Below are 25,291 nucleotides of genomic sequence, written 5' to 3' on the forward strand. Positions count from 1 at the left end.
TCTATCATCAACTATTTTAAGGAAGTGTGCGAGGAAGTGGGGGGGGGAGTGGCTATGTTGTTGCTACGGTGACCCAGGAGGGACCAACAACAGTACCTACCAGGGCATGATATGCAAACATAACACACCCACATCAAACTACACCCCCAAGACAGCTCTCGTTTGGCTTCAGTCATGGCCGCTAGCATTTCTTAATGAGCAGTCTTAAAAACGAGGCCAAATCAGGAACTGCAGTGGACGTTTAAAGCCGCAGTCTATAGTTTTATTTCTGGTAAAAAGTATTGATCTCAGCAGGGTTGAATGGGAAGGCCTTTGCGAGAGTACTGATACACCGATTTGCTAATTGTTTTAAACGCACGTGTGTCTTGTTTGTCTAAATTTTTGCTTAATTTTGTCCTGAGCCCATAGGGGACAAATAATGGATAGACTGTCTAGAAGCAAATATAGAACAATGTGCTGGCTCAGTCTGGTATACCTTCAGAGTACTTTTTTATTGAACATGGCGCTAAGTCTAGGTCAGAACTCATTCTTGAATGATGACTCATTCACAGCTGTTATACATTAACATCTGATGACCGGCCTCAAAGGCAGTTCTGTTCTTCAACTCCTGATGTATTGTGACAGATGTGCACAATTAGCAGAAATAAGCATTCTTTTCAGTTGAGTACGAAATCTTTCTAACAGACACAAAGATTTAATGTAATTAGGTAACTATCGATGGAGGTTCAATACAACCATAAGTTTTATTATTGTATTTTTTTATCCACGTCCTGTTGGTGTAATGTACTAATAATGTGAGCACAACTGCAAAGCCATACCTCGACCTACATTAACATAATGGTCAAAGTAAAACCTTGATTATATCCTGTAGAACAATGTTTTTTAGATGATTCCTGAGGGACAGACTCATTTTTGTTTGAGCCCAGCACTAACAAACCTAATTCAACTAATCAGGAGCTTGGCGATTATTATTTGAAACAGGTGTTAGTTCTAGGCTACAACAAAACATTTGAGCACCATGCAGGAATGGATTGAGAAATGCTGCTGTATAATCCACAGTGTGTTTTGCTCATGAGGGAAGTGCATTAGCAGGTTATCATACATTAGCATTTAGCATATCTTTTGAGTCATCTGGCATATATTAGCATAGCATATGTTAGCGTATCTCTCCCTCAGCCAGTGTGAGACCTTTGAAGATGTTGGAGGCCTGTTTACCCTAGACCTCCCAGTGGCCTTGGCTAAGCCAGAGAGCTAAATCAGGTCAAGTCTAAAAACAGTCATTGCGGGATTGGAGATCAACACAGAGGGGAACTTTGAACCGACTGTGAGAGCTAGCATGCTTTTTCTGCATCTCTGTGCTGAGATATCCTATAAATCCAACATATACAGTACACTGGGCAAGTATGAAAGGTGGACCAAAGCTGCCAACTGACTGTGCAAAATATGCGAGTTCTCTCTCAGTCCTAGACAAAGCCAATAGCATATTCAAGTCAAATACACATGACAGGCCTACAGACCTAAAGCTCAGCTGCATTCAGATGAAATAGGAATCCAGTCTTGAAAATCCATGGAATTTCCAGATAACTGTTTTCAGGTAGCATGTTCACGAATCCTCACAAAAACTAACAATTATGCTGCGTTTACACAGGCAGCCCAATTCTAATACTTTTTTCACTAATTGGTATTTTGATCAATCAGATCAGCTCTGAAAAAGATCTGATGTGAAAAGATCTGATGTTATTGGTCAAAGAACCAATTAGTGGGAAAGCAGATCAGAATTGGGCTGCATGTGTAAACGCAGCCATAGCAATCCAAATAGTAAATGAGCTACGTAAATCTRACCAATTGTGTCCAACTGTCTGAAAACAATTAGTCAGATTTATGTAGCTCATCCCCAATCACATCATGTTATTCTATATTGTGATTGGTCCTTGAATCCATAGGAAGCCCATTTGTAAAAAGGATATGGGCTAAGCATTTCTCCAATAGCAAGCATTTCGCTACACCTGCAAGAACATCTGCTAAATATGTGTATGAGACCAATAAAATGTGATTTCATTTGATTTAAATAGATGAATATCCTTCTCTTCAGTTTGCTCCTCTTCCTTGGTTGGAGAAGGAGTGTTCCTTTCACAATATTCAACAAAATGATCAGTCTTTGGCTTTTTGGATATGTCTAGACTTCTAAAGGCTTAACAATATTAGGCTTAACAATATTCCAAGCATCTGTTAACGATCTACACAAAATACTCTGTCAAAGTGGAAGAAAAATTTTAACATTTGTAAAATAAGAWTGAAAAATAAAACACTAATATACTATATCTCGATTAGATATGTATTCAACCCGTGTAGTGGAGGGTATACACACTTATTTTTCAGTAGGCATTACATATACTCACTTCTTAATCCCCACGATGCGTATCAAAGTAGCCATATCAATTAATAAGGCTGGTAGCAAAGATTAGAATGTTTAGCTTAAAATGTTGATAAACTATTATTTCTTCACATTTTAGGCGCAGCAATGTCAAATCAAATCAAATCAAATTTTATTAGTCACATACACATGGTTAGCAGATGTTAATGCGAGTGTAGCGAAATGCTTGTGCTTCTAGTTCCGACAATGCAGTAATAACCAACAGTAATCTAACCTAACAATTCCACAACTACTACCTTACACACACAAGTGTAAAGGGATAAAGAATATGTACATAAAGATATATGAATGAGTGGTGGTACAGAACGGCATGGCAGATGCAGTAGATGGTATAGAGTACGGTATATACATATGAATGAGTACTGTAGGGTATGTAAACATAAAGTGGCATAGTTTAAAGTGGCTAGTGGTACATGTATTACATAAAGATAGCAAGATGCAGTAGATGATATAGAGTACAGTATATACATATGAGATGGGTAATGTAGGGTATGTAAACATTGTATTAAGTGGCATTGTTTAAAGTGGCTAGTGGTACATTTTTACATAATTTCCATCAATTCCCATTTTTAAAGTGGCTGGAGTTGAGTCAGTATGTTGGCAGCGCCGCTAAATGTTAGTGGTGGCTGTTTAACAGTCTGATGGCCTTGAGATAGAAGCTGTTTTTCAGTCTCTCGGTCCCTGCTTTGATGCACCTGTACTGACCTCGCCTTCTGGATGATAGCGGGGTGAACAGGCAGTGGCTGGGTGGTTGTTGTCCTTGATGATCTTTATGGCCTTCCTGTGACATCGGGTTGGTTAGGTGTCCTGGAGGGCAGGTAGTTTGCCCCCGGTGATGCGTTGTCCAGACCTCACTAGCCTCTGGAGAGCCTTACGGTTGTGGCGGAGCAGTTGCCGTACCAGGCGGTGATACAGCCCGACAAGATGCTCTCGATTGTGCATCTGTAGAGTTTGTGAGTGCTTTTGGTGACAAGCCAATTTCTCAGCTTCCTGAGGTTGAAGAGGCGTGCTGCGCCTTCTTCACAACGCTGTCTGTGTGGGTGGACCAATTCAGTTTGTCCGTGATGTGTACACCGAGGAACTTAAAACTTTCCACCTTCTCCACTACTGACCCGTCGATGTGGATAGGGGGGTGCTCCCTCTGCTGTTTCCTGAAGTCCACAATCATCTCCTTTGTTTTGTTGACGTTGAGTGTGAGGTTATTTTCCTGACACCACACTCCGAGGGCCCTCACCTCCTCCCTGTAGGCCGTCTCGTCGTTGTTGGTAATCAAGCCTACCACTGTAGTGTCATCCGCAAACTTGATGATTGAGTTGGAGGCGTGCATGGCCACGCAGTCGTGGGTGAACAGGGAGTACAGGAGAGGGCTCAGAACGCACCTTGTGGGGCCCCAGTGTTGAGGATCAGCGGGGGTGGAGATGTTGTTACCTACCCTCACCACCTGGGGGCGGCCCGTCAGGAAGTCCAGGACCCAGTTGCACAGGGCGGGGTCGAGACCCAGGTCTCGAGCTTGATGACGAGTTTGGAGGGTACTATGGTGTTAAATGCTGAGCTGTAATCGATGAACAGATTCTCACATGGGTATTCCTCTTGTCCAGATGGGTTAGGGCAGTGTGCAGTGTGGTTGCGATTGCGTCGTCTGTGGACCTATTGGGTCGGTAAGCAAATTGGAGTGGGTCTAGGGTGTCCGGTAGGGTGGAGGTGATATGGTCCTTGACTAGTCTCTCAAAGCACTTCATGATGACGGAAGTGAGTGCTACGGGGCGGTAGTCGTTTAGCTCAGTTACCTTAGCTTTCTTGGGAACAGGAACAATGGTGGCCCTCTTGAAGCATGTGGGAACAGCAGACTGGGATAAGGATTGATTGAATATGTCCGTAAACACACCAGCCAGCTGGTCTGCGCATGCTCTGAGGACGCGGCTGGGAATGCCGTCTGGGCCTGCAGCCTTGCGAGGTTAAACACGTTTAAATGTTTTACTCACCTCGCGCTGCAGTGAAGGAGAGCCCGCAGGTTTTGTAGGGGGCCGTGTCAGTGGCACTGTATTGTCTCAAAGCGGGCAAAAAGTTGTTTAGCCTGTCTGGGAGCAAAGACATCCTGGTCCGCGACGGGCTTGGTTTTTCTTTTTGTAATCCGTGATTGACTGTAGACCCTGCCACATACCTCTTGTGTCTGAGCTGTTGAATTGCGATGTGCACACAGGCATTAGGCTACACGCACATGTTCCAAAAAACAGTTTGCGGATAAACACTGTTCTGAAATGCACAACACACATGCAAGCAGTTTCATGGACAGATATGGAAATATCCATTCGAAATTTAGAAAGAGGGGCGATCTAAAGATGCAACAACTATCATGGGTYGCTAATATGACTAGGATAGTGACTTTGGCTGCTAGACAATGAAAGAAAGTTGAAAGAAAACCAATAGAACAAGAGAATGCATAATGAGGAAGTTTTTATAAAATAATTGCCTCCACGTTTCTATGGTGCGATTTTGGCTATAGGCTACTTTGAAGCAAGGTGAGACATGCCTCATAATATGAAGAAAATCTTCCAGGTTTCAAACAAGGAACAGGAACAATATAGCGATGCTAATGATAGGCCTAACCRTCTTCTGGCAGATGGAAAGGCTTTCCCAAAAACCTTCTCTATTAACTGTTAACTAGCTACAAAGTAGCCTATTCCTACCTGGCAGAATGATATCATGTAGCTTTGGCCTGGTGTTTTAGGTTATTGTCCTGCTGAAAGGTGAGTTCATCTCCCAGTGTCTGGTGAAAAGCAGACTGAACCAGGTTTTCCTCTAGGATTTTGCCTGTGATTAGCTCCATTTGTTTCTTTTTTATCCTGAAAAACTCTCTGGTCCTTAATGATTACAAGCGTACCCATAACATGATGCAGCCACCACTATGCTTTAAAATATGTAGGGTGATACTCAGTAGTGTAGTGTGTTGGATTTGACCCAAACATAACACTTTGTATTCAGGACAAAAAGTTTAATGCTTTGCCACATTTTCTGCAGTATTACTTTAGTGCCTTGTCGCAAACAGAATGAATGTTTTGGAATATTTTTATTCTGTACAAGATTTGTTCTTTTCACTCTGTTAATTAGGTTAGTATTGTGGAGTAACTACAATGTTGTTGATCCATCCTACGTTTTCTCCTATCACAGCCATTAAACTCTGTAACAGTTTTAAAGTTACCATTGGTTTCCTGAGAGGTTTTCATTCCTCTCCAGCAACTGAGTTAGGAAGGATGCCTGTATATTTGTAGTGACGGTGTATTGATACACCATCCAACGTGTAATTAATACATTCACCATGCTCAAAGGGATATTTATTCAATGTCAGTTTTTTTTTTTATACCCATCTACCAATAGGTGCCTTTCTTTGCAAAGCATTGGAAAACCACCCTGGTCTTCGTGATTGAATCTGTTTGAAATTCACTGCTCAACTAACGAATCTTACAGATAATTGTATTTGTTGGGTACAGGGATGAATTAGTCATTCAAAAATCATGTTAAACACTATTATTGCACACAGAGTGAGTCCATCCAGCTTCTTCTGTGACTTGTTAAGCAAATTTGGACTCCTGAACTTATTTAGGCTTGCCATATGAAAGGGGTTGAATACTTATTGACTCTAGATATTTCAGCTTTTCATTTTTATTCATTTGAGGATAAAACAATTCTAAACATAATTCCACTTTGACATTATGTGATATCATGTGTAGGCCAGTGACAACAAATGTCATTCCCACAAAAAAATCACATTTTAAGTTCAGGCTGTAACACAACAAAATGTGCATAAAGTTAAGGGGTGTGAATACTTTCTGAAGGCACTATATATATGTAGAGTTAGAGAAATCAATGCGTATGTCCATATCAGTGTCACAGAACCTAAAGGGACATTACACTCCAAAATCAAACATTTTTCCGATGTTTTTCAACATTGTGGAACTGAATTTATCTTGACATTTGACTAATAAATACGACTGTTAATACCAATTCTTGGTATACAGTCTGAAACAAAGCACTGCAAAAACTTGGTAAGTTTCCTTACAAGTCAGAATGTTGAATAAAATTCAGCTGGTCGACCTTTGAGGCAAAATACCCAAAGAAATTATTACTTACCCTAGTTTTTAGAGCACTGGCGCTGGAGTTGAAATGTCGATCACCTGGCACATGCACAAAACCATGTAAACATCTGCAAGACTTCGGTGCATGTACTTCCGTCTTGTGCACGTGCCTTAGGTTATGCACAAACACATCTTGATTGCCACACACCGAAACCTACATTTTKAAGTCAGTTTAATAATACTTTTGTCCCAAATTTCGACCAGCTGAAGGACGAACTCCACAGTATATCGTCAGAGTAAGTTCAAAGATAATTTTATTCAACATTTGTGATAGACAAGGGATGTTTAAGTGTTTTTCTATCTAAATGTGCATGGCTATGCTGTACACCAGTGGTTCCCAAACTTTTTGAGTTAATGTACTGTACTGCAACTGAATGTTGCTCTGCCTGGAGTACCCCTGAAGTACCCCCTCATGTGCATTTTACCAGTATGCTGGTAAATGAGTCTTCTCAAGTACCGTCTGTGGATAGGCCAAGTACCCGCAGGGGTCCTAGTACCCCTGGTTGCGAACCACTGCTGTACACAATGGAAAGCATCCCCACATTCGGGACTACTTGACAGTATGCTACTTTTTCAGGTGGGACAATGTCTAACAAAGTTTGATTTTGGCGTGCAACATCCCTTTTAAACTCCCCCGATTGCTTCTGTGTGTTTTGCTTGTACTATTCTCCACCGGTGGTCCAAGGAGCAGTACGCAGAGCGCAACCCTGGATAAATGTGGCCTAGTTCTTATTGCCGTGACTATCTAAAACAGACATATGTAGCATAGCATATACTGTATGTAGTAAAACTACCCTCATGCCTGATGTTAGTGCACAACGGTGTCCGTTTACACAACTTCTTTTCTATGGGGACCTGTGATGTGAAGGAGACCATACATTTCTTTGTTCTCTCACTCAGACCACGACTCTTCCCCTGCTTGAAGAGTACCAGCTTAAATTAGGTGCATTTTGGAAGGACATGAAACACAGAGCTAAGTATATCCAGAGCATGCCAAAGGCTTTCTGATTAGTTTAGTTCCCCACTCAAACAAAAACCTTGATCTTCCAAAATGTCTGTTTTTAATTTCCCTGAAACTAAAAATGAAGTCAGAGAGTGAAATTATTACATTTTAGAGGAATGTTTTGGTTTTGGGGCATTGTTCCTTCTTTGCAGCGTTCCAATCACGTTTTGAGGATGTTGATGATTATTCTGAATATGAAGACACAACTAGAGGCTACAATGCCCCTAAAATTATATCCATACAGTTTACTTCAATGTTCAACATTTTTGGGTTGCTGACTCTAAAGTGATATTGCTTTGAGGCATTCCAGAGGGCCCAGCGCAGGAGTAAAAGCCAAGAAGGATATCTGTCCTGTGGCTTTACGTTTACAGATTATCTATCTTTTTGGACTTTCTACGGTTATGTGGACTTTTTTCAAACAAACCGGCGCTGTCAACACTAGTGGAGGTCAAAATATACACTCACCTCTGAAACTATTCACATACACACATAYGCGCGCACACACAAACACACAGGCACACACACACATATTTTGGGATTTGCACTCTGGCAAACATACGTGCATTGCATTCCAACTGCTGCAATGAAAAAGGTCAGGGTACAATTGCATTATTATTCACTCTTTGGTCATGCGTTCCAATCTTATATGAAAGTGAAATGAAATGAATTTGATGTTTGAACTTGTTGATGTGGAAGTTGACTTGAAACTAAAACATTCCTCTATCACTCTCACTCACTCTCTCTCCTCACTAGAATCCAGAATCCCTGGACTCGTCCATTCAGAGTGCCCTGTCGGCCCTGTTCCCGCCCTTCGAGGCCACAGCGCCCACCGTCCTCAGTCAGCTGTTCAGGACCATCGAGGAGCGATACCGCGGTGATGCGCTGCACTGCCTGCTGGACTTTCTCATCCCGTCCAAACACCTCCTGGAGATCGTGCAGCAGGCGGCTTGTGTGAGTACACACACACACACACGCACGTACATAGATACCCATACAACCAAATGCATATATACACACTCACTCACACACACATTGACACACAAAAACACACACACACCTCTCTATCTCTCTCAGACAGACACACACACACACAGAGAGAGAGAATAGATCGAGCAACTTGACTGTAACAGTAAAACTGCAGAGGTTTACAACTGAGGTTCTAGCTGTACCTCAGCAAAAAGAGATCAACAAAAGGTTTACTTGTCCATCAGGGGATACATCCAAGCTGTTCTTTATGCTTCATCAATCCCGAATTCTATTATTTTCTGTGGTTGCTAGACAGACACGCAACTGAGCTGACATCGCTCAGCAAAGGATTATATTGTATTGTTTTTATTGTACAAAAGAAAACAGTCTAGAATACCAGGCATTTGTCTTATTGGAGGCTCAATAACAGTCTGGTGTAGGCCAGAATCAGTTTTCCATAACCACAGCTCAGTAGTGTACTGACATAAAGGTGAATTTGAGGTGAAATGAATGGTGAATCTATCCTTCCCTCATTGCATTCCAGTCTGTCAAATGCAATTTAAAGTAGACATAAGCCTGATTTGTTTTGGATTCTAGTCTCCTCACATGGCACATGTTACATAGCTTAAGTGCACCCCTAGTGGGCACCCCGGAAATTTAAATGATGGATCATTTAATATTTTTTCTTCTAGTCCAGCATTAACACACCTGATTAAACTAATCAAGGGTGTTGATAATTGGTTGAGTTTCGCTGGTGCTGGGCTGGAACAAAAAAGTGCAGTCCTACCGCAGGAGTAATGACGAAAAAATACTGACCTAAGAAATCGTAAATCCATGCAACTTACCCCCTCTCCAACCTCTCCCTTCCTGTCCCCAGGCTGCGTACTCRGATGTGCTTTTCCGTTGTGAGGGCTGGCCCCTATGCCTCCGCGACAGGACCGTGATCCAGCTGGCCTCGCTCAACCCTCTTCTGCTGCGCCCCGGAGACTTTTACCTGCAGGTGGAGCCCTTTGGAGAACAGGCAGCCCGCATCGTTCTCAAAAGTCTCTTGGAGGAGGGCTGCCGTGAGGTGGAGGAGACCCCCATCCCCGAGACCTCTTACCCGTGCATCTTCACCCTTGACTGGCTGAGGGAGGTGAACGACGGCCGTCATGGCGCCCCGCTGTCCCGCTGCCTGCTTTCCACCGACCAGGGAGTGATGAAGGTGCCCTGGGCACAAGTGGCCATTCCAGAGTTTCTGGACAAGCCCAAGACCATCACTACACCAAGTGTTATCCGTGACGTTCCGTTTGAGCCGATGCCGTTGCAGATTCCCTCCTCTTCCGACTCTACTTCTTCCGCCCTTTCCCTAGAGACCATGATCCTTCCTGCCAGGAATGGGATCTCTGTGTCTTTGAGACTCATGGATGGTACTTCGAAACTAATCAAGGGGGACCATGAAAAACCCATTCCCAAACCGCGTGCCAAACCACTAGTCAAGCCTGTAGGCTGGGTGTCGCCTAACACCTGGGACACCAGCCGGAACTACCGYGGGGTCGAAGGTGACTACGTGGATTTAGTGTTCGCCAAGGAGAAAGAGTCTCTTACGGGATGCAGTAAGACTCCCAACTCTTCTACTCCCCCTTTGTTCAAACCAGTCAGGCCCCCTCCCCCTGTACCGCTCATGAACAGCACCCCCTGTGGGCGCACCCTCAGATTTTCAGAAGAGCCTTGCATGCCATGCAGCCAGAGGAGGCTAGGTCAGGGGTCTAGTGGGCAGGAACTAAAATGCAGGTACAGGGACTCCTACCTGGCAGCTCTGCGCAACCCAGTTCCCTTTGAAAGGGGGAGTGTAGGTCTGCTAGATGCTCTGGAGGAGTCTGGCCCCTGTGAAGGGGAGGAGATGGGCTTCAGGGGTCACGCCAGAGGTCCGGGTCAGGACCCCGGGGAGTGCTCTAACCACTATAAGGAGTCTATTGTAGGTCACGAGCCACACCAACATGGACACTTCGGTAAGGAATCCCCATTGGACCTAAATCACATACCACACAAATCCATCGAACCTGCCATAACTCACAAACCAGGAAAAAATACTAAAGAAATTCAAATAATCCATAAACTGTGCCAAGGGGAACCCTATCTTCAGACACAGCACATGGCCCATCAAATGGGACCTGACTCAAAGGTAGCGTTACCTCCGGCAATCTCTCACCCGGTCATGGTTGATGCATTCGAGTGTGACTACACCTCCAAACCAATTTGGAACCCAGAGGCGGTGAAAACCATTGGTAAACACAAAACCAAGCCCAGGTCACTGTCCACCGTGTCTGAGAAGGCCAGAGGAAGTCCTCTGGTCCATAAACTGAACTACAGGAGCCACAGTGACATCTGCCCAGAGATGATTCCCCCCAGTTCCCAGGTGGTGCAATGTAAAAAAGGCACGGCCTTTGGCCCGATGTCCCCCAAGCTGGACAGGCAGCAGTCTGCCAAGAAAGGTAATAGTGACTATGTACAGCATCCATATAAGAACGTCTCTCATTTGTCAGATGAAATTTCCTCAGTTATCAGTTTTCAGATGAAACAACTGGCAGTTTCGTCTGACAGCTGAGTGACTTCAACATATGAATACCGTAACTGTGACCACTGTGAGAACTAACCGTTTAATAACATGTTTAAAGGGACGTTGATGTTGTTTGGGATAACAACAGATTTAGAATTAAATGAGCCTATACTTGCATTGAGTTGGCAATGAATTGAATCCTAGATACAGTGTCAGTAGATTTTTACTGCTCTGCAATTGTATGAGATTAATGTTTTGTATTTGCCGAGGGTCGAAATACACACAGACACACAGAATTGCAACATTTAGGCTATTGTATTGTTGTACCACATTCAGCATACTGTCTTGCTTCATAAAAAGTGCATGTTTCAAATGGACACTGAAACCATCTCTGTGTACACCAACTAATTTAAACTCAACATTGACCCTTTTTACTGAAGAGAGTGTACTGTGTCAAATGTCAGAGGATGCCATAAAGAGGCTCCCTATGATGTAGGGGTCCGGAGTGAATATGATGTTCCTGGGGGGGGATTCCAATTCCCCCTCCCCTGCTCTCTGGTCTGTTCTCATTGGCAGAATGGCTGCAATCACTTCATTCCAGATACCAAGGGAGAAGGACAGAAATAGCTCTTATAAGGCTGTACTCTGAGAAGGGACCATTAGGCCAGTGTCCATTGGCTATGGTAGTAAACATGACATTCCTTTAATGGAGAGAAACAGTTCCTGTTCCCTAAGCACTCACAAGGGCCCTAACAAGGACACTCAGAGGACTGTCAGTGAGCTAGGGAAGAAGGACAGTGCACTGTCCCCATTTCTTATTACATACTTCCTCCCTACACCCTCACAAGGGTACTTAGAGGTCTGGAGACATGTTAGTCAGAGACTATTGGACTGGTGAGGGAGAGGGAGCACAGACAAGCCTTTGTTGGCTCTGGAAGAAGTTAGAATGCTAGAAATCAAAGCCAGGCTTAACAGCCTCAAAGTGTTTGGCTACAAGGAGAGAGCAAGTCCAATGTCAGATTTTTTTTTCTCGAAACAATTTGACCAGGAAGACTTTACAGTAGAGCTTTGTTCTTCAACCCTGTGTGTTTCACAAACCGTGTCTATCTTCCTGGTTAAATTGAAATTAATATGATCTGTCATTTCTTTTCACCACAAGATCCCCAGCCTGGCAAAGTTGAAACGCGGGCTATTGCACCCCCCAACAGACCTGACACCAAACCCCAGAGCCCAAAAACGAAGCCCTCAGCGCCCCCCATCCAACCCCCCTCCCCCGTATCCAGTTCTCCTCCATCTCCCTCCACCCAACACTCCATTTTCAGAAGCATCAGCGGCCTGCTTCACCTGGGCATTGTCAGTCTGCCAGGTACAGTGTTTGTTCTGCATTGCGTTTAGTGTTATCCAGTGTTGTCCAATAACAAACACTCATTTTCGTTTTCAGTTGCTGTTGCTACGATCTGCCCTTATGAATACGACCCTGGTCCACACTTTTCTCCATCTAACCTCTCCATGACACCCGCTCTTGTCTCCTCATCCTCCAGGGAGCAGAGACAGGGTGGGCAGGGCCGTGCTGGAGGTCCATGGGGACAGGCAGGGCTGGACATCTCCTCTGCTGTCCGCCCATGAGGTGTGCAAAGTGCTACTCTACCTCCACTCCATCCCCAGGTAACACCAATCAATCCCTAATCATCTTCGGTGATAGTTCAAGGGAGTTTACTGTATGTGATTTTGTATAGGGTGTAGGTGATCAACTAGTCTGGTCTGCCCTTACCTTACTATAATATACAGTCATTCATGTGTTGTGTCCTTTTACTAGACATTGAAAACACATTGCGTGAGATGACCTACGAAATTAATGACATGGAAATKAGTATTTTACATTGTTTGGAAATAATTTAAGTGACCCTCTCAGCACTTTCTAGTGCAAGTTGTCAAAACATCCCAGTCATGGATTTTTGGTTATATTTTTTAACCAAAGGGGGGCAGTAAAACATTACTGTACATGTCTCATACACATGCCTAGTGCTTGAGCCCTATTTGAATACTCTATTAATGCATCCTTCCTTCTTTACTTCCTTCCTTCCTTCCTTGAAGTAATCACTGACCTGACATCGTTTGTGGACTCTACATTTACATTTTTGTCATTTATAAGACGCTCTTATCCAGAGAGACTTACAGTGCATTCATCTTACAATAAGATAGCTTTTTWAAATTTATTTTTAACCTTTATTTAACTAGGTAAGTCAGTTAAGAACAAATTCTTATTTAAAATGACAGCCTACCAAAAGGCAAAAGACCTCCTGCGCGGACGGGGGCTCGGATAAAATAAATAAGTAAATAAAAAAATAACATAGAAATATAGGACAAAACACACATCACGACAAGAGAGACAAAACAACACTACATAAAGAGAGACCTAAGACAACAACATAGCAAGGCAGCAACACATGACAACACAGCATGGTAGCAACTATAGCTAGGTGAGACAACCACATGTCACAGTCGTAGTAAGTACATTTTTCGTCAATAAAGAAGCTATCAGCAATGTCGGTGCAGGTAGTGCATGTTTTTMTTTCATTTTTTAAGTCGTCTAGCTTTACCCCCAGCTGACATGGTCTCGGAGCTGGGACTATTTAAAAGCCAAATGTCCTCATAATACACATTTTACAGTCTAATCTGTTTACATAGCTTTAATAAAGGACACACTTTGAAGTTCAAGGTGACGGCTGCCTGGTTAAACAGATAGGCCCTTTAATGTTGTTGCCTTTGTGTCTCTCATTTAACCCTTTATGATGCATCTAATCCTGACAAACCACAATGACTGCCAACTGTCTGGTATGCATGCTTTTAAAGAACAGGGGGAAGGTGGGGGCTTGAGTGGAGGTACCCCCTTCTGTGTGTGAGAGCTAATTATCAAAATCCAGAAAAGAGACGTTCAATTCTACAACCACCTAAAAGGAAGCAATTCCCAAACCTTCCATAACAAAGCCATCAGCTACAGAGAAATAAACCTGGAGTTAAACCTGCCCCCTAAGCCAGCTGGTCCTGGGTCTCTGTTCACAAACACAAACATGCCCCAGGACAGCAGCACAATTAGACCCAACCAAATAATAAGAAAACAAAAATAGAATTACTTGAAACGTTAGAAAGAATGTACCAAAAAAAACAGAGCAAACTAGAATGCTATTTGGCCCTAAACAGAGAGTACACGGTGGCAGAATACCTGACCACTGTGACTGACCCAAAATTAAGGAAATCTTTGACTATGTACAGGCTCAGTGAGYATAGCCCTGCTATTGATAAAGGCCCCCGAAGGCAGAGCTGGCTCTCAAGAGAAGACAGGCCATGTGCACACTGCCCACAAAATGAGGTGGGAACTGAGCTGCACTTCATAACCTCCTGCCAAATGTATGACCATATTAGGAGAGACATATTTTCCTCAGATTACACAGACCCACAAAGAATTTGAAAATAAATCAAATTTTGATAAATTCCCATATCTAAACACCATTATAAATACAACCTATATTTATGTTGATTTATTTTCCCCTTTGCACTTTAACTATTTGCTAATCATTACAACACTGTATATATACATAATATAACATTTGAAATCTCTTTATTCTTTTGAAACTTTTGTAAGTGTAATGTTAACAGTTATTTTTGTATTGCTTATTATCTATTTCACTTGCTTTGGCAATGTAAACATATGTTTCCCATGCCAATAAAGCCCTTAAATTGAATTGAGCGAGAGACCCTTTGAATTGAGGGGAGGGGGGGGGGCAGAGACACAGGCAGAGGGAGAGGAGAGGTGAAACCACTAAAACCACGGAAATGACACCTCAATCAGGTAAAGTGAGAGAATGCCAAGATAGTGTGAACAACTTTCTAACATGCTCAAACTCACTTCCCTGTATTTTCCTAGAAAAGAGGTGCGGGACCTGGGAATGACAGTGGTGATCGATGCCAGGAAGAAACCTCCTCCCTCCTTCTTCTACAAAGCCCTACTGATGGTTCAGGTTAGGAAAATAAGAGTTATTCCTTCACATTAAGAGTCAACTGTCAAACTATAATCCATCTGCCGATCGAGATTCTGCGATAAAGAGTTGATAGTGGGGTGTCATACTATGGGGTATCTAGTTTCTTGGTGTTAAAGGTCATGAACAGTCATGTTTTTCATGAAATTGTATGATATTTGAAGAGAACCAGATTAAAGTATGACGACCAAAGTATGAAAAATGACAGTTGCTTCTACATTGATACATTTTGACCATAAAGTTACTGGTCCCTTCCCCCATGCCAAACACTTGGATTCATTTTAAAGAAGACAAGGTTAACTCTCATTTTAATACACCAAAGGCTACATGATATTCGCTTACCTAATTTAAATAAGTACCGCCTTGTGAACAACATCGGAGAATTATTGGTTGCAAAGGGGTGTGGTTTATATAGCTAGATAGCTACTCTACTGGTAAAAAATTTGACTGTAGGATGTCAGCCGTTGTGACCCGTTTCAGGAAACTAGGCGTATGTCGCGGGTCACTACTTCACAGGAGAGCCGTTTGAACGTAAACTTTTCTTTTAAATCAAAATGCGKTTTTTTGGCAGAAATGCCTTCTGGAACATATGAACTTTCATGTGCCTTAATAACAAACTTGTATGCCATCTGAAAATACAAATACAATTGTTAAATTAAGAGCGTAGTTGGTTTTGCCACAGAAAAAGTCAGAAACTTTCCCGCTACCCATGATTGGCTGAGATAATGAGTGGGCTGGACATGCCAAGAGATGAGTTTGGATCGGTCTGCCATATAGCATGCTTCTGTCTATTTGAGCTGGTCTGTATGTCTAGGTAATCCTCTCTAACGCAGCTTCAAAAAAATGTGTCTTAACAAAAGACTCTCGTCTGAGTGTGCCAGAGTGTAGAATAACTAATGAATTTACAAACGTAAATAGCTATTTTGAATCTGTGTTTAATATAGGTTTTTACAGGGGTGCTTGACTGCTGTTGTTAGCACAGAATGCTCGGATCAACTCTTAAAGAGATGGGTGGGGCTAAAGCTTAAGAGGGTGTGAACAATGCTGAATGGGTGTGACAAAGAAGGTCTCTCCAGTTGTAGTACCTAAACATTCAAAGGCTATTTTCTCAAACGTAAGTTTACAAGTTTATTAACTTTCAAAGCAAAATAACTTTCCCATTGTTCCTCAACTGTAGTGTATGATATACCATTTTCTAGCTCTGAGTCTCTACTTTTATCCAATGTAAAAAACAACATTTCAAATTTTGCTACATAAGACCGATTTGAGCCGGTTGGTCACAAATATAATTAAAAGCTTACCCTAAACAACCAACCCGCCTGTACTAAAGAACAAGCGATGCAAAAAATTTTCAATGGACCCTATATTCATATTGCATACATTGTGATGATCTGCAATGATGTCTTGTCTTGACATGTTTCCTTAATGGTCGTCTCCATAGGAACAAGCCCTGCATGCAGTCCGCATTGTGCTGATGCTAGTAGATAAAGAAGCAAGCCCTCGCCCTGAAAGACACCCTGGACTACAGGTCAGAGGGCATACATACACACATGTGCAAGCACACACACACATATTCTGTTTTGCAAGACACCATGGATTTGTCTAAAGGGGGGGGGGGGGGGGGGGGGTCCTCTCCTTGTCTCCTCTCCTTCATATACACTAATCTGAAAGCAATAGGAGGGATACGTCCTTTCCTCATTTTCAAAGCCTGCAATCTGGACTATTGAGACATGTCCACACGGGCCCTCACTCTGTAATATGACTGACCGCTCCCCACATGCCTCCTGTCAATCAGATGGACATGGTGACTTCTCTGAAGGCCCTGCACAAGCTGGTGGAGGGACAACAGCTGACCTCTGACTTGTGCGGGACCTTCCCCTACAGCCACACTGATTGGCTGCAGTCTCATCAGGTGCAGTATAATATTTATAAAATGTTTCAACATATGTCATGGCCTCTTTAAATCATTTGTATGGTCAAGATTTGTAGTAGAATTCTAGTAAATCGGATATACAAGTGTCATCAAATTCCTTTTACATCGTTGTTGACAGATGTAGGATCTTATTTCGATCAACCTGTTGCAGGAGAACTTTCCTGCAATCCAGGAAATGTAAAACTTGCAGTGTAGTTGAGGTTTAAAAAGGCCTCTTAAGTTTTTTTAATTTCCACTTAGAAATTTCAGACTACGAAAATGTTTTAAATCAACCCCTACATGTCCATTAATTATAATCCACATAAKAATTCAAATTTCCTGTTGTTGCAGGATTAGTCAACAAGGATCTTCTTGGGAAAGTGGGCGAGCTTGGGCTTGTTTGCATAGCTGTTGTCATTGCTATTCCAAAGCATAAATCCCCCCCAATCTATTGCATTGGCTTTGTTTTAAGTCTGAATCCTAAAATCTATTTTCTTAATCCGTTTCAGAAACTCATTTCCTTTGTGACGGACTTGCAAGGGGCAGCCCATATACTACATAGAGCAATCAAGAAAATTGATGGCAATCCAAAAATGGACACCGCCCAGGTAGTTACAGTTTCATGAAGTAACTTAAATAAAACATTTATTTAAAAAATAAATGTATCTTTAGGTTGTTGTTGTTGTTTTTTGTTCAGGACGTGCAGCTATGTATTCAAGATCAGAAGAACTCAATGAAAGAGGTACTGCAGGACATCCGATTGGTTACTTTACAGAGAGAAGGTGGGGCCATCCTGGCCAGAATGAGGAGGGAAGAGTTTCGATTTGACAAGTCCGATGACTACAGGTATTGGTCATCAAATTCATGATTTGTTGTGGATAACTGATGTGTAACACCCATACAATTGTGAAAGCCCTACATGACACGGCCCAAGCTAAAACGGGCTTTGTGGCAAGTGACCCCAATTCATCCATCTCTATGGTATCAACCATCTAGGTGATGCCACGACAGCCATTTTGTGCCAGAACTCCATAAACCATCTATCATTGTGAAGTGGTGAGGACAGGAGTGAATGTTTGCTAACGTCCACCTCTTACTACAGTGACGCTTTGGAGTCAGTGACGGTCCTGTATAACCAGGTGGAGGAGAGTGTTCATACGCTGGTGATGAGGTCCAACGAGTCACTGCAGCACCTGGACTTCCTGCTCAAACTCAGGGAGGCGGAGTCAGATCTCGACACGGTAGGTCAGGAGGTTGCAACTTTACAGGACATTCAGATAGAAGTACAGTGTCTTCAGAAAGTATTCACACCCCTCCCCTTGACTGCTTCCACATTATTTTGGGTTATAGGCTTGATTTCAAAATGGACTAAATTTAGATTTTTCTGTCACCTGCCTACACATAATACCCCATAATGTCAAAGTGGAATTATGTTTTTTTACATTTTTACAAATTAGTTAAAAATGAAAAGCTGAAATGTCTTGAGTCAATAAGTATTCAAACCCCTTTGTTATGACAAGCCTAAATAATTTCAGGAGTAACAATTTGCATTTTTACAGTTATTTTATTTTATTTAACCTTCATTTAACTAGGTTCTTATTTACAATGATGTCCTACCAAAAGGCAAAAGGCCTTCTGTGGGGACAAAACACAAAGCATGGCAGCAACACATGACAACACAGCATATGTTGTGTTGCTACCATGCTGTGTTGTCATGTGTTGCTGCTATGCTATGTGGTTGTCTTAGGTCTCTCTTTATGTAGTGTTGTGGTTTCTCTCTTGTCGTGATGTGAGTTGTTTCTAATATTTTTTTTTATTGTATTTTTTAAATCCCAGGCCCCGTCCCGCAGGAGGCCCTTTGCCTTTTGATAGACCATCATTGTAAATAAGAATTTGTTCTTAACTGACTTGCCTAGTTAAATTAAGGTTGAAATAAAATACAAATAAAAGCACGGTAACAACATCATGGTAGCAACTCAACATGGCAGCAGTACAACATGGTAGCAGCACAAAACATGGTACAAACATTATTGGCACAGACAACAGCACAAAGGCAAGAAGGTAGAGGCAACAATACATCACACGAAGCAGCCACAACTGTCAGTAAGAATGTCCACGATTGAGTCTTTGAATGAAGAGATGGAGATAAAACTGTCCAGTTTGAGTGTTTTTTGCAGCTCGTTCCAGACGCTAGCTGTGGCGAACTGAAAAGAGGAGTTTAACCAGTCACTTAATAATTTGCATGGACTCTGTGTGCAATAATAGTGTTTAACATGATTATTGAATGACTGCCTCATCTCTGAACCCCACACATACAACTATCTGTAAGCTCCCTCAGTCGAACAGTGAATTTCCAACACAGATTCAACCACAACCTCTCAAACAAGGGCAACTATTGGTGGATTATTATATATATATATATATATATATTATATATTATATATATATATATTTTTTTTTTAATTAAAGCTGACAATTTTTATTCATTTGAGCATGGTGAAATTATGAATTACACTTTGGATGATGTATCAATACACCCAGCCACCACAAAGATACAGGCGTCTTTCCTAACTCAGTTGCCGGAGAAGAAGGAAACCAATCAGGGATTTCATCATGAGGCCAATGGTGACTTTAAACAGTTAGAATGTAATGGCTGTGATAGGAGAAAACAGAGGATGGATCAACATTGTAGTTACTCCACAATACTAACCTAATTGACAGAGTAAGAAGAAGGAAGCCTGTACAGAATGAAAATATTCCAAAACATGCAATTTGACAGAGCTTGAAGACTAATTGGCAAATGTTGCACAATCCAGCTGTTAATCGCTGCCCCAGGTGCTTCTACAAAGTATTGACTCAGGGGTGTGAATACTTATGTAAATGAGATTTCTGTATTTTATTTTCAATAGATCTATAAAAATATCTAAAAACATGTTTTCACTTTGTCATTATGGGGTATTGTGTGTGGATTGGTGAGATTATATATATTTTCCATCCATTTTGAATTCATGCTGTAACACAACAAGATGTGGAATAAGTCAAGGGGTATGAATACTTACTGAAGGCACCGTACATTGTGTACAACAGACATTCTTATTTGTCACTTAGAATAGGAAACTACACCTGCCTGCTCTTAAAGATCGTACAMTTTTTTTTCATTTTCGCCTAAAATGACATACCCAAATCTAACTGCCTATAGCTCAGGACCTGAAGCAAGGATATTMTTTATACCATTTGAAAGGAAACACTTTGAAGTTTGTGGAAATGTGAAATTAATGTAGGAGAATATAACACATTAGATTCCATCATCTTTGAAATGCAAGAACATGTAGATGATGGCCACCATACAGCAGCAGTGTGTGTGCAAAGTCTCAGACTGATTCAGTGAACCATTACATCACTACACTATATATTGTATCAAGTCTGCCAGGAGTTTTTCCGAATTGGTCAATTTATACATTTTCAAGTACATAACTACAGAGAACATACATTTTTTATTACCATAGCATTTTTGTAAGTTTACACACKCCAAGGAATGTCATACATGTTGGATAATTAGCTTCCCTACAGAAAAGACACTAACCTTCACACATCTAGATGGCCGGGTGGGGTGGGTGTGGAGCCAAAGACAGCAGGGGTTCAAACTGAAGAACCCAGTTCCTACATTTGAATATAAAAATAGATTTGATCAAACACAGCTATGCTACCTGTTATCTCTGGGACCCTCAGGATGACAAATCAGAGCAAGATTACTGAATGTAAGTACATTATTTACCTTCAGAGGTGAATGTGTCAAACCAGTTGCCGTGATAAAAGCGTTTTGTGGTTGTGCACTCTTCAAACAATAGCATGGTATTTTTTCAATGTAATAGCTACTGTAAATTGGACAGTGCAGTTAGATTAACATGAATGTATGCTTTCTGCCAATATAAGACATGTCTATGTCCTGGAAGRTTTAGCACTTTAGCAACAACCTTCCCGGTTTAGGGACACCGATCACGTAAAGGTTAAATCAAGGGCAGCTAAAATGATTGAAAGAAAATGAATACTCTATTCACCTAGGTCTGATTAGTATGCCTTATGATATATATTTTTCTATCTGAATGTGTACTTCATAGGCCAAGATGTGGTTTAATACAGAAGGAGAGCAACAGCTAAAGGTTTCCAACTCAACTGAGGACACCCTGGAGAGTGTGAGCCAAGCCCTTCAGCACTTTGGCTCCTTCCTCACTCAGGCCAAGGTACAGCTGGGTTGGGGTTAGACTGTTTAATAAAGCTTATGAGGTATATTCAAGTCAATGATCGAAAATGGTTGTAAAACTCACGGAGTGGGCATTTAAGGGCTGATTCCTTAGTTGAGCTCACATTTCTCTGCAGACCCCCTATTGACATTAGTGGAGGCTATTCGCAAAGGTCTGGTTTATGTAGAAACAGTTTTACTAGTCGGAAGTTTACATACACCTTAGCCAAATACATTTAAACTCAGTTTTTCACAATTCTTGACATTTAATCCTAGTAAAAATTCCCTGTCTTAGGTCAGTTAGGTTCACCACTATATTTTAAGAATGAGAAATGTCAGAATAATAGTAGAGAAAATTATTTATTTCAGCTTTTAATTATTTCTTCACGTTCCCAGTGGGTCAGAAGTTTACATACACTCAATTAGTATTTGGTAGCATTGCCTTTAAATTGTTTAACTTGGGTCAAACGTTTTGGGTAGCCTTCCACAAGCTTCCCTCAATAAGTTGGGTGAATTTTGGCCCATTCCTCTTGACAGAGCTGGTGTAACTGAGTCAGGTTTATAGGCCTCCTTGCTCGCACACGCTTTTTCAGTTCTGCCCACAAATTTTCTATAGGATTGACGTCAGGGCTTTGTGATGTCCACTCCAATACCTTGACTTTGTTGTCCTTAAGGTAATCAAATGGCTACCCGGACTATTTGCAAACCGTAGTCTGTTTTTTTTATGGCGGTTTTAGAGCAGTGGCTTCTTCCTTGCTGAGCGGCCTTTCAGGTTATGTGGATATAGGACTCGTTTTACTGTGGATATAGATACCTTCGTACCTATTTCCTCCAGCATCTTCACAARGTCCTTTGCTGTTGTTCTGGGATTGATTTGCACTTTTCGCACCGAAATACATTCATCTCTAGGAGACAGAACACATSTCCTTCCTGAGCGGTAWGACGGCTGCGTGGTCCCATGGTGTTTATACTTGCGTACTATTGTTTGTACTGATGAACATGGTACCTTCAGGSGTTTGGAAATTGMTCTGAAGGATGAACCAGACCTGTGGAGGTCTACAATTGTTTTTCTGAGGTCTTGGCTGATTTCTTTTGATTTKACCATGATGTCAAGCAAAGAAGYGCTGAGTTTGAAGGTAGGCCTTGGAATAAATCCACAGGTAAACCTCCAATTGTGTAAGTGGTGCGGAACTGGTGGCAGGGAAGTCATACGAAGGAGAGCAAAACTAGGTAATAGCCGGAGCAGTTTAATACAAAAACCCAACGGCATAAAGAAATAACCAATATGGGTACAAAACCCGACACGCACCAGTAATCATGTGCACAAGCACTTACAACAGACAATTCCACACAAAGACATGGGGGGAACAGAGGGTTAAATACACAACACTTAATGAGGGTAATGAGAACCAGGTGTGTAGGAAAACAAGACAAAACAAATGGAAAATTAAAAGTGGATTGACGATGGCTAGAAGACCGGTGRCGCCGACCGCCGAACGCCGCCCGAACTAGGAGAGGAACCGACTTCGGTGAAAGTCGCACGGCTCCAGCAGCGCGTCGACACCGGCCTCGAGGATGACCCGGAGGGCGAGGTGCAGGGTGATCCGGACGGAGACGGTGGAACTCCCGCAGCATAGAAGGGTCCAACACGTCCTCCACCGGAACCCAGCATCTCTCCTCCGGACCCTACCCCTCCCAGTCCACGAGGTACTGAAGGTCCCTCGCCCGACGCCTCGAATCCAGTATGGATCGAACGGCGTACGCCGGGGCCCCCTCGATGTCCAGAGGGGGCAGAGGAACCTTCCGCACCTCAGACTCCTGGAGCAGGCCAGCCACCACCGGCCTGAGGAGAGACACATGGAACGAGGGGTTAATACGGTAATCGGGGGGAAGCTGTAACCTGTAACTCACCTCGTTCAGTCTCCTCAGGACTTTAAATGGCCCCACAAACCGCGGATCCTGCTTCCGGAAGGGCAGGAGGAGGGGCAGGTTTCGGGTCGAGAGCCAGACCCAGTCCCCCCGTGCGAACACGGGGCCTCATGTCTCCTCCGCGCGCCGGAACCAGTCATCCACCACAGGAGCCTCGGTCTGACTCTGATGCCAAGGAGCCAGAACCGGCTGATACCCCAGTACGCACTGGAAGGGGGAGAGGTTAGTGGAGGAGTAGCGGAGCGAGTACTTGGCCAACTCTGCCCAGGGCACAAACGCCGCCCACTCCCCCGGCTGGTCCTGGCAATAAGACCTCAGAAACCTACCCACATCCTGGTTAACTCTCTCCACCTGCCCGTTACTCTCGGGGTGAAAACCCAGGTAAGGCTGACCGAGACCCCCAGACGTTCCATGATTGCCCTCCAGACCCTCGAAGTGAACTGGGGACCCCGATCAGACACTATATCCTCAGGCACCCCATAGTGCCGGAAGACGTGCTTAAACAAGGCCTCCGCAGTCTGTAGGGCCGTAGGGAGACCGGGCAGAGGAAGGAGAYGGCAGGACTTAGAGAAACGATCCACAACAACCAGGATCGTGGTGTTTCCCTGTGATGGGGGAGATCGGTCAGGAAATCGATCGACAGTTGTGACCAAGGCCGTTGTGGAACGTGTAAGGGGTGTAGCTTACCTCTGGGCAGGTGCCTAGGAGCCTTACACTGAGCGCACACCGAGCAAGAGGAAACATAAACCCTCACGTCCTTGGCCAAAGTAGGCCACCAGTACTTCCCACTCAGACAGCGCACCGTCCGACCGATGCCTGGATGACCAGAGGAAGGTGACGTGTTGGCCCAATAGATCAGCCGATCACGGACAGCAGATGGGACGTACAGACGCCCAGCGGGACACTGGAGGGGAACGGGCTCTACACGTAACGCCTGCTCAATGTCCGCGTCCAGCTCCAATACTACTGGTGCCACCAGGCAGGAGGCCGGGAGTATGGGGGTGGGATCCATGGGCTGCTCCTCTGTGTCAAACAGCTGGGACAGTGTGTCTGCCTTCACGTTCTGGAAACCTGGTCTGTAAAAAAGTGTGAAAACAAAACGGGTGAAAAACATGGCCCATCTTGCCTGGCGAGGGTTCAGTATCCTCGCTGCCCAGATGTACTCCAGATTGCGGTGGTCAGTCCAGATGAGAAAAGGGTGTTTAGCCCCCTCAAGCCAATGTCTCCACGCCTTCAGAGCCCTGACGACAGCCAACAGCTCCCTGTCCCCCACGTCATAGTTTCGCTCCGCCAGGCTGAGCTTCCTCGAGAAGAAGGCACAGGGGCGGAGCTTCAGTGGTGTACCCGAGCGCTGAGAGAGCACGGCTCCTATCCCAGCCTCGGACGCGTCCACCTCCACTATGAACGCCAAAGAGGGATCCGGATGGGCCAGCACGGGAGCCAAGGTAAACAGAGCCCTCAGGAACCAAAAGCCCTGTCCGCCTCAGCCGACCACTGCAAACACACCAGTCCCCCCTTCAGTAGTGAGGTAATGGGAGCCGCTACCTGACCAAAACCCCCTAAACCTCCGGTAGTAATTGGCAAACCCTAGAAGCCGTTGTACCTCCTTTACCGTGGTGGGAGTCGGCCAATTACGCACCGCTGAAATGCGGTCACTCTTCATCTCCACCCCTGAGGTGGAAATGCGGTACCCTATGAAGGAGATGGACAATTGGAAGAACAGGCATTTCTCAGCCTTGACGTACAGTTCATGCTCMAACAGTCAACCAAGCACCCTGCACACCAGGGACACATGCTCGGTGAGTGTAGCGGAGTATATCAGAATGTCATCAATATACACCACTACACCCTGCTCGTGCAGGTCCCTGAAAATCTCATCTACAAATACTTGGAAGACTGATGGAGCATACATCAACCCATACGGCATGACGAGGTACTCATAATGCCATAAGGTCGTACTGAACGCCGTCTTCCACTCGTCTCCCTCCCTGATACACACCAGGTTGTAAGCGCTCCTGAGATCTAGTTTGGTGAAGAAGCGCRCCCCGTGCATTGACTCAATCGCCAGGGCGATAAGAGGTAGCGGGGAACTGTACCT

The 25,291-nt window shown here is 43.6% G+C and overlaps 1 protein-coding gene across 1 annotated transcript in view; it reads left to right on the top strand.

Annotated features, from left to right (window-relative positions):
- LOC111970748 (pleckstrin homology domain-containing family G member 4B-like) overlaps positions 1-25,291 on the top strand; it is a 67,958-nt gene that overhangs the window by 18,050 nt on the left and 24,617 nt on the right. Inside the window, 11 exon segments of the mRNA XM_070445769.1 lie at positions 8,324-8,521; positions 9,414-11,010; positions 12,235-12,441; positions 12,617-12,740; positions 15,001-15,094; positions 16,554-16,640; positions 16,908-17,024; positions 17,534-17,632; positions 17,722-17,870; positions 18,127-18,265; positions 21,143-21,265. Of these exon segments, the coding sequence (XP_070301870.1) occupies positions 8,324-8,521; positions 9,414-11,010; positions 12,235-12,441; positions 12,617-12,740; positions 15,001-15,094; positions 16,554-16,640; positions 16,908-17,024; positions 17,534-17,632; positions 17,722-17,870; positions 18,127-18,265; positions 21,143-21,265 (2,934 nt within the window).

The sequence above is a fragment of the Salvelinus sp. IW2-2015 genome, linkage group LG11 (genome assembly GCF_002910315.2).
Source record: "Salvelinus sp. IW2-2015 linkage group LG11, ASM291031v2, whole genome shotgun sequence".
In the NCBI taxonomy this organism is placed as follows: domain Eukaryota; kingdom Metazoa; phylum Chordata; class Actinopteri; order Salmoniformes; family Salmonidae; genus Salvelinus; species Salvelinus sp. IW2-2015.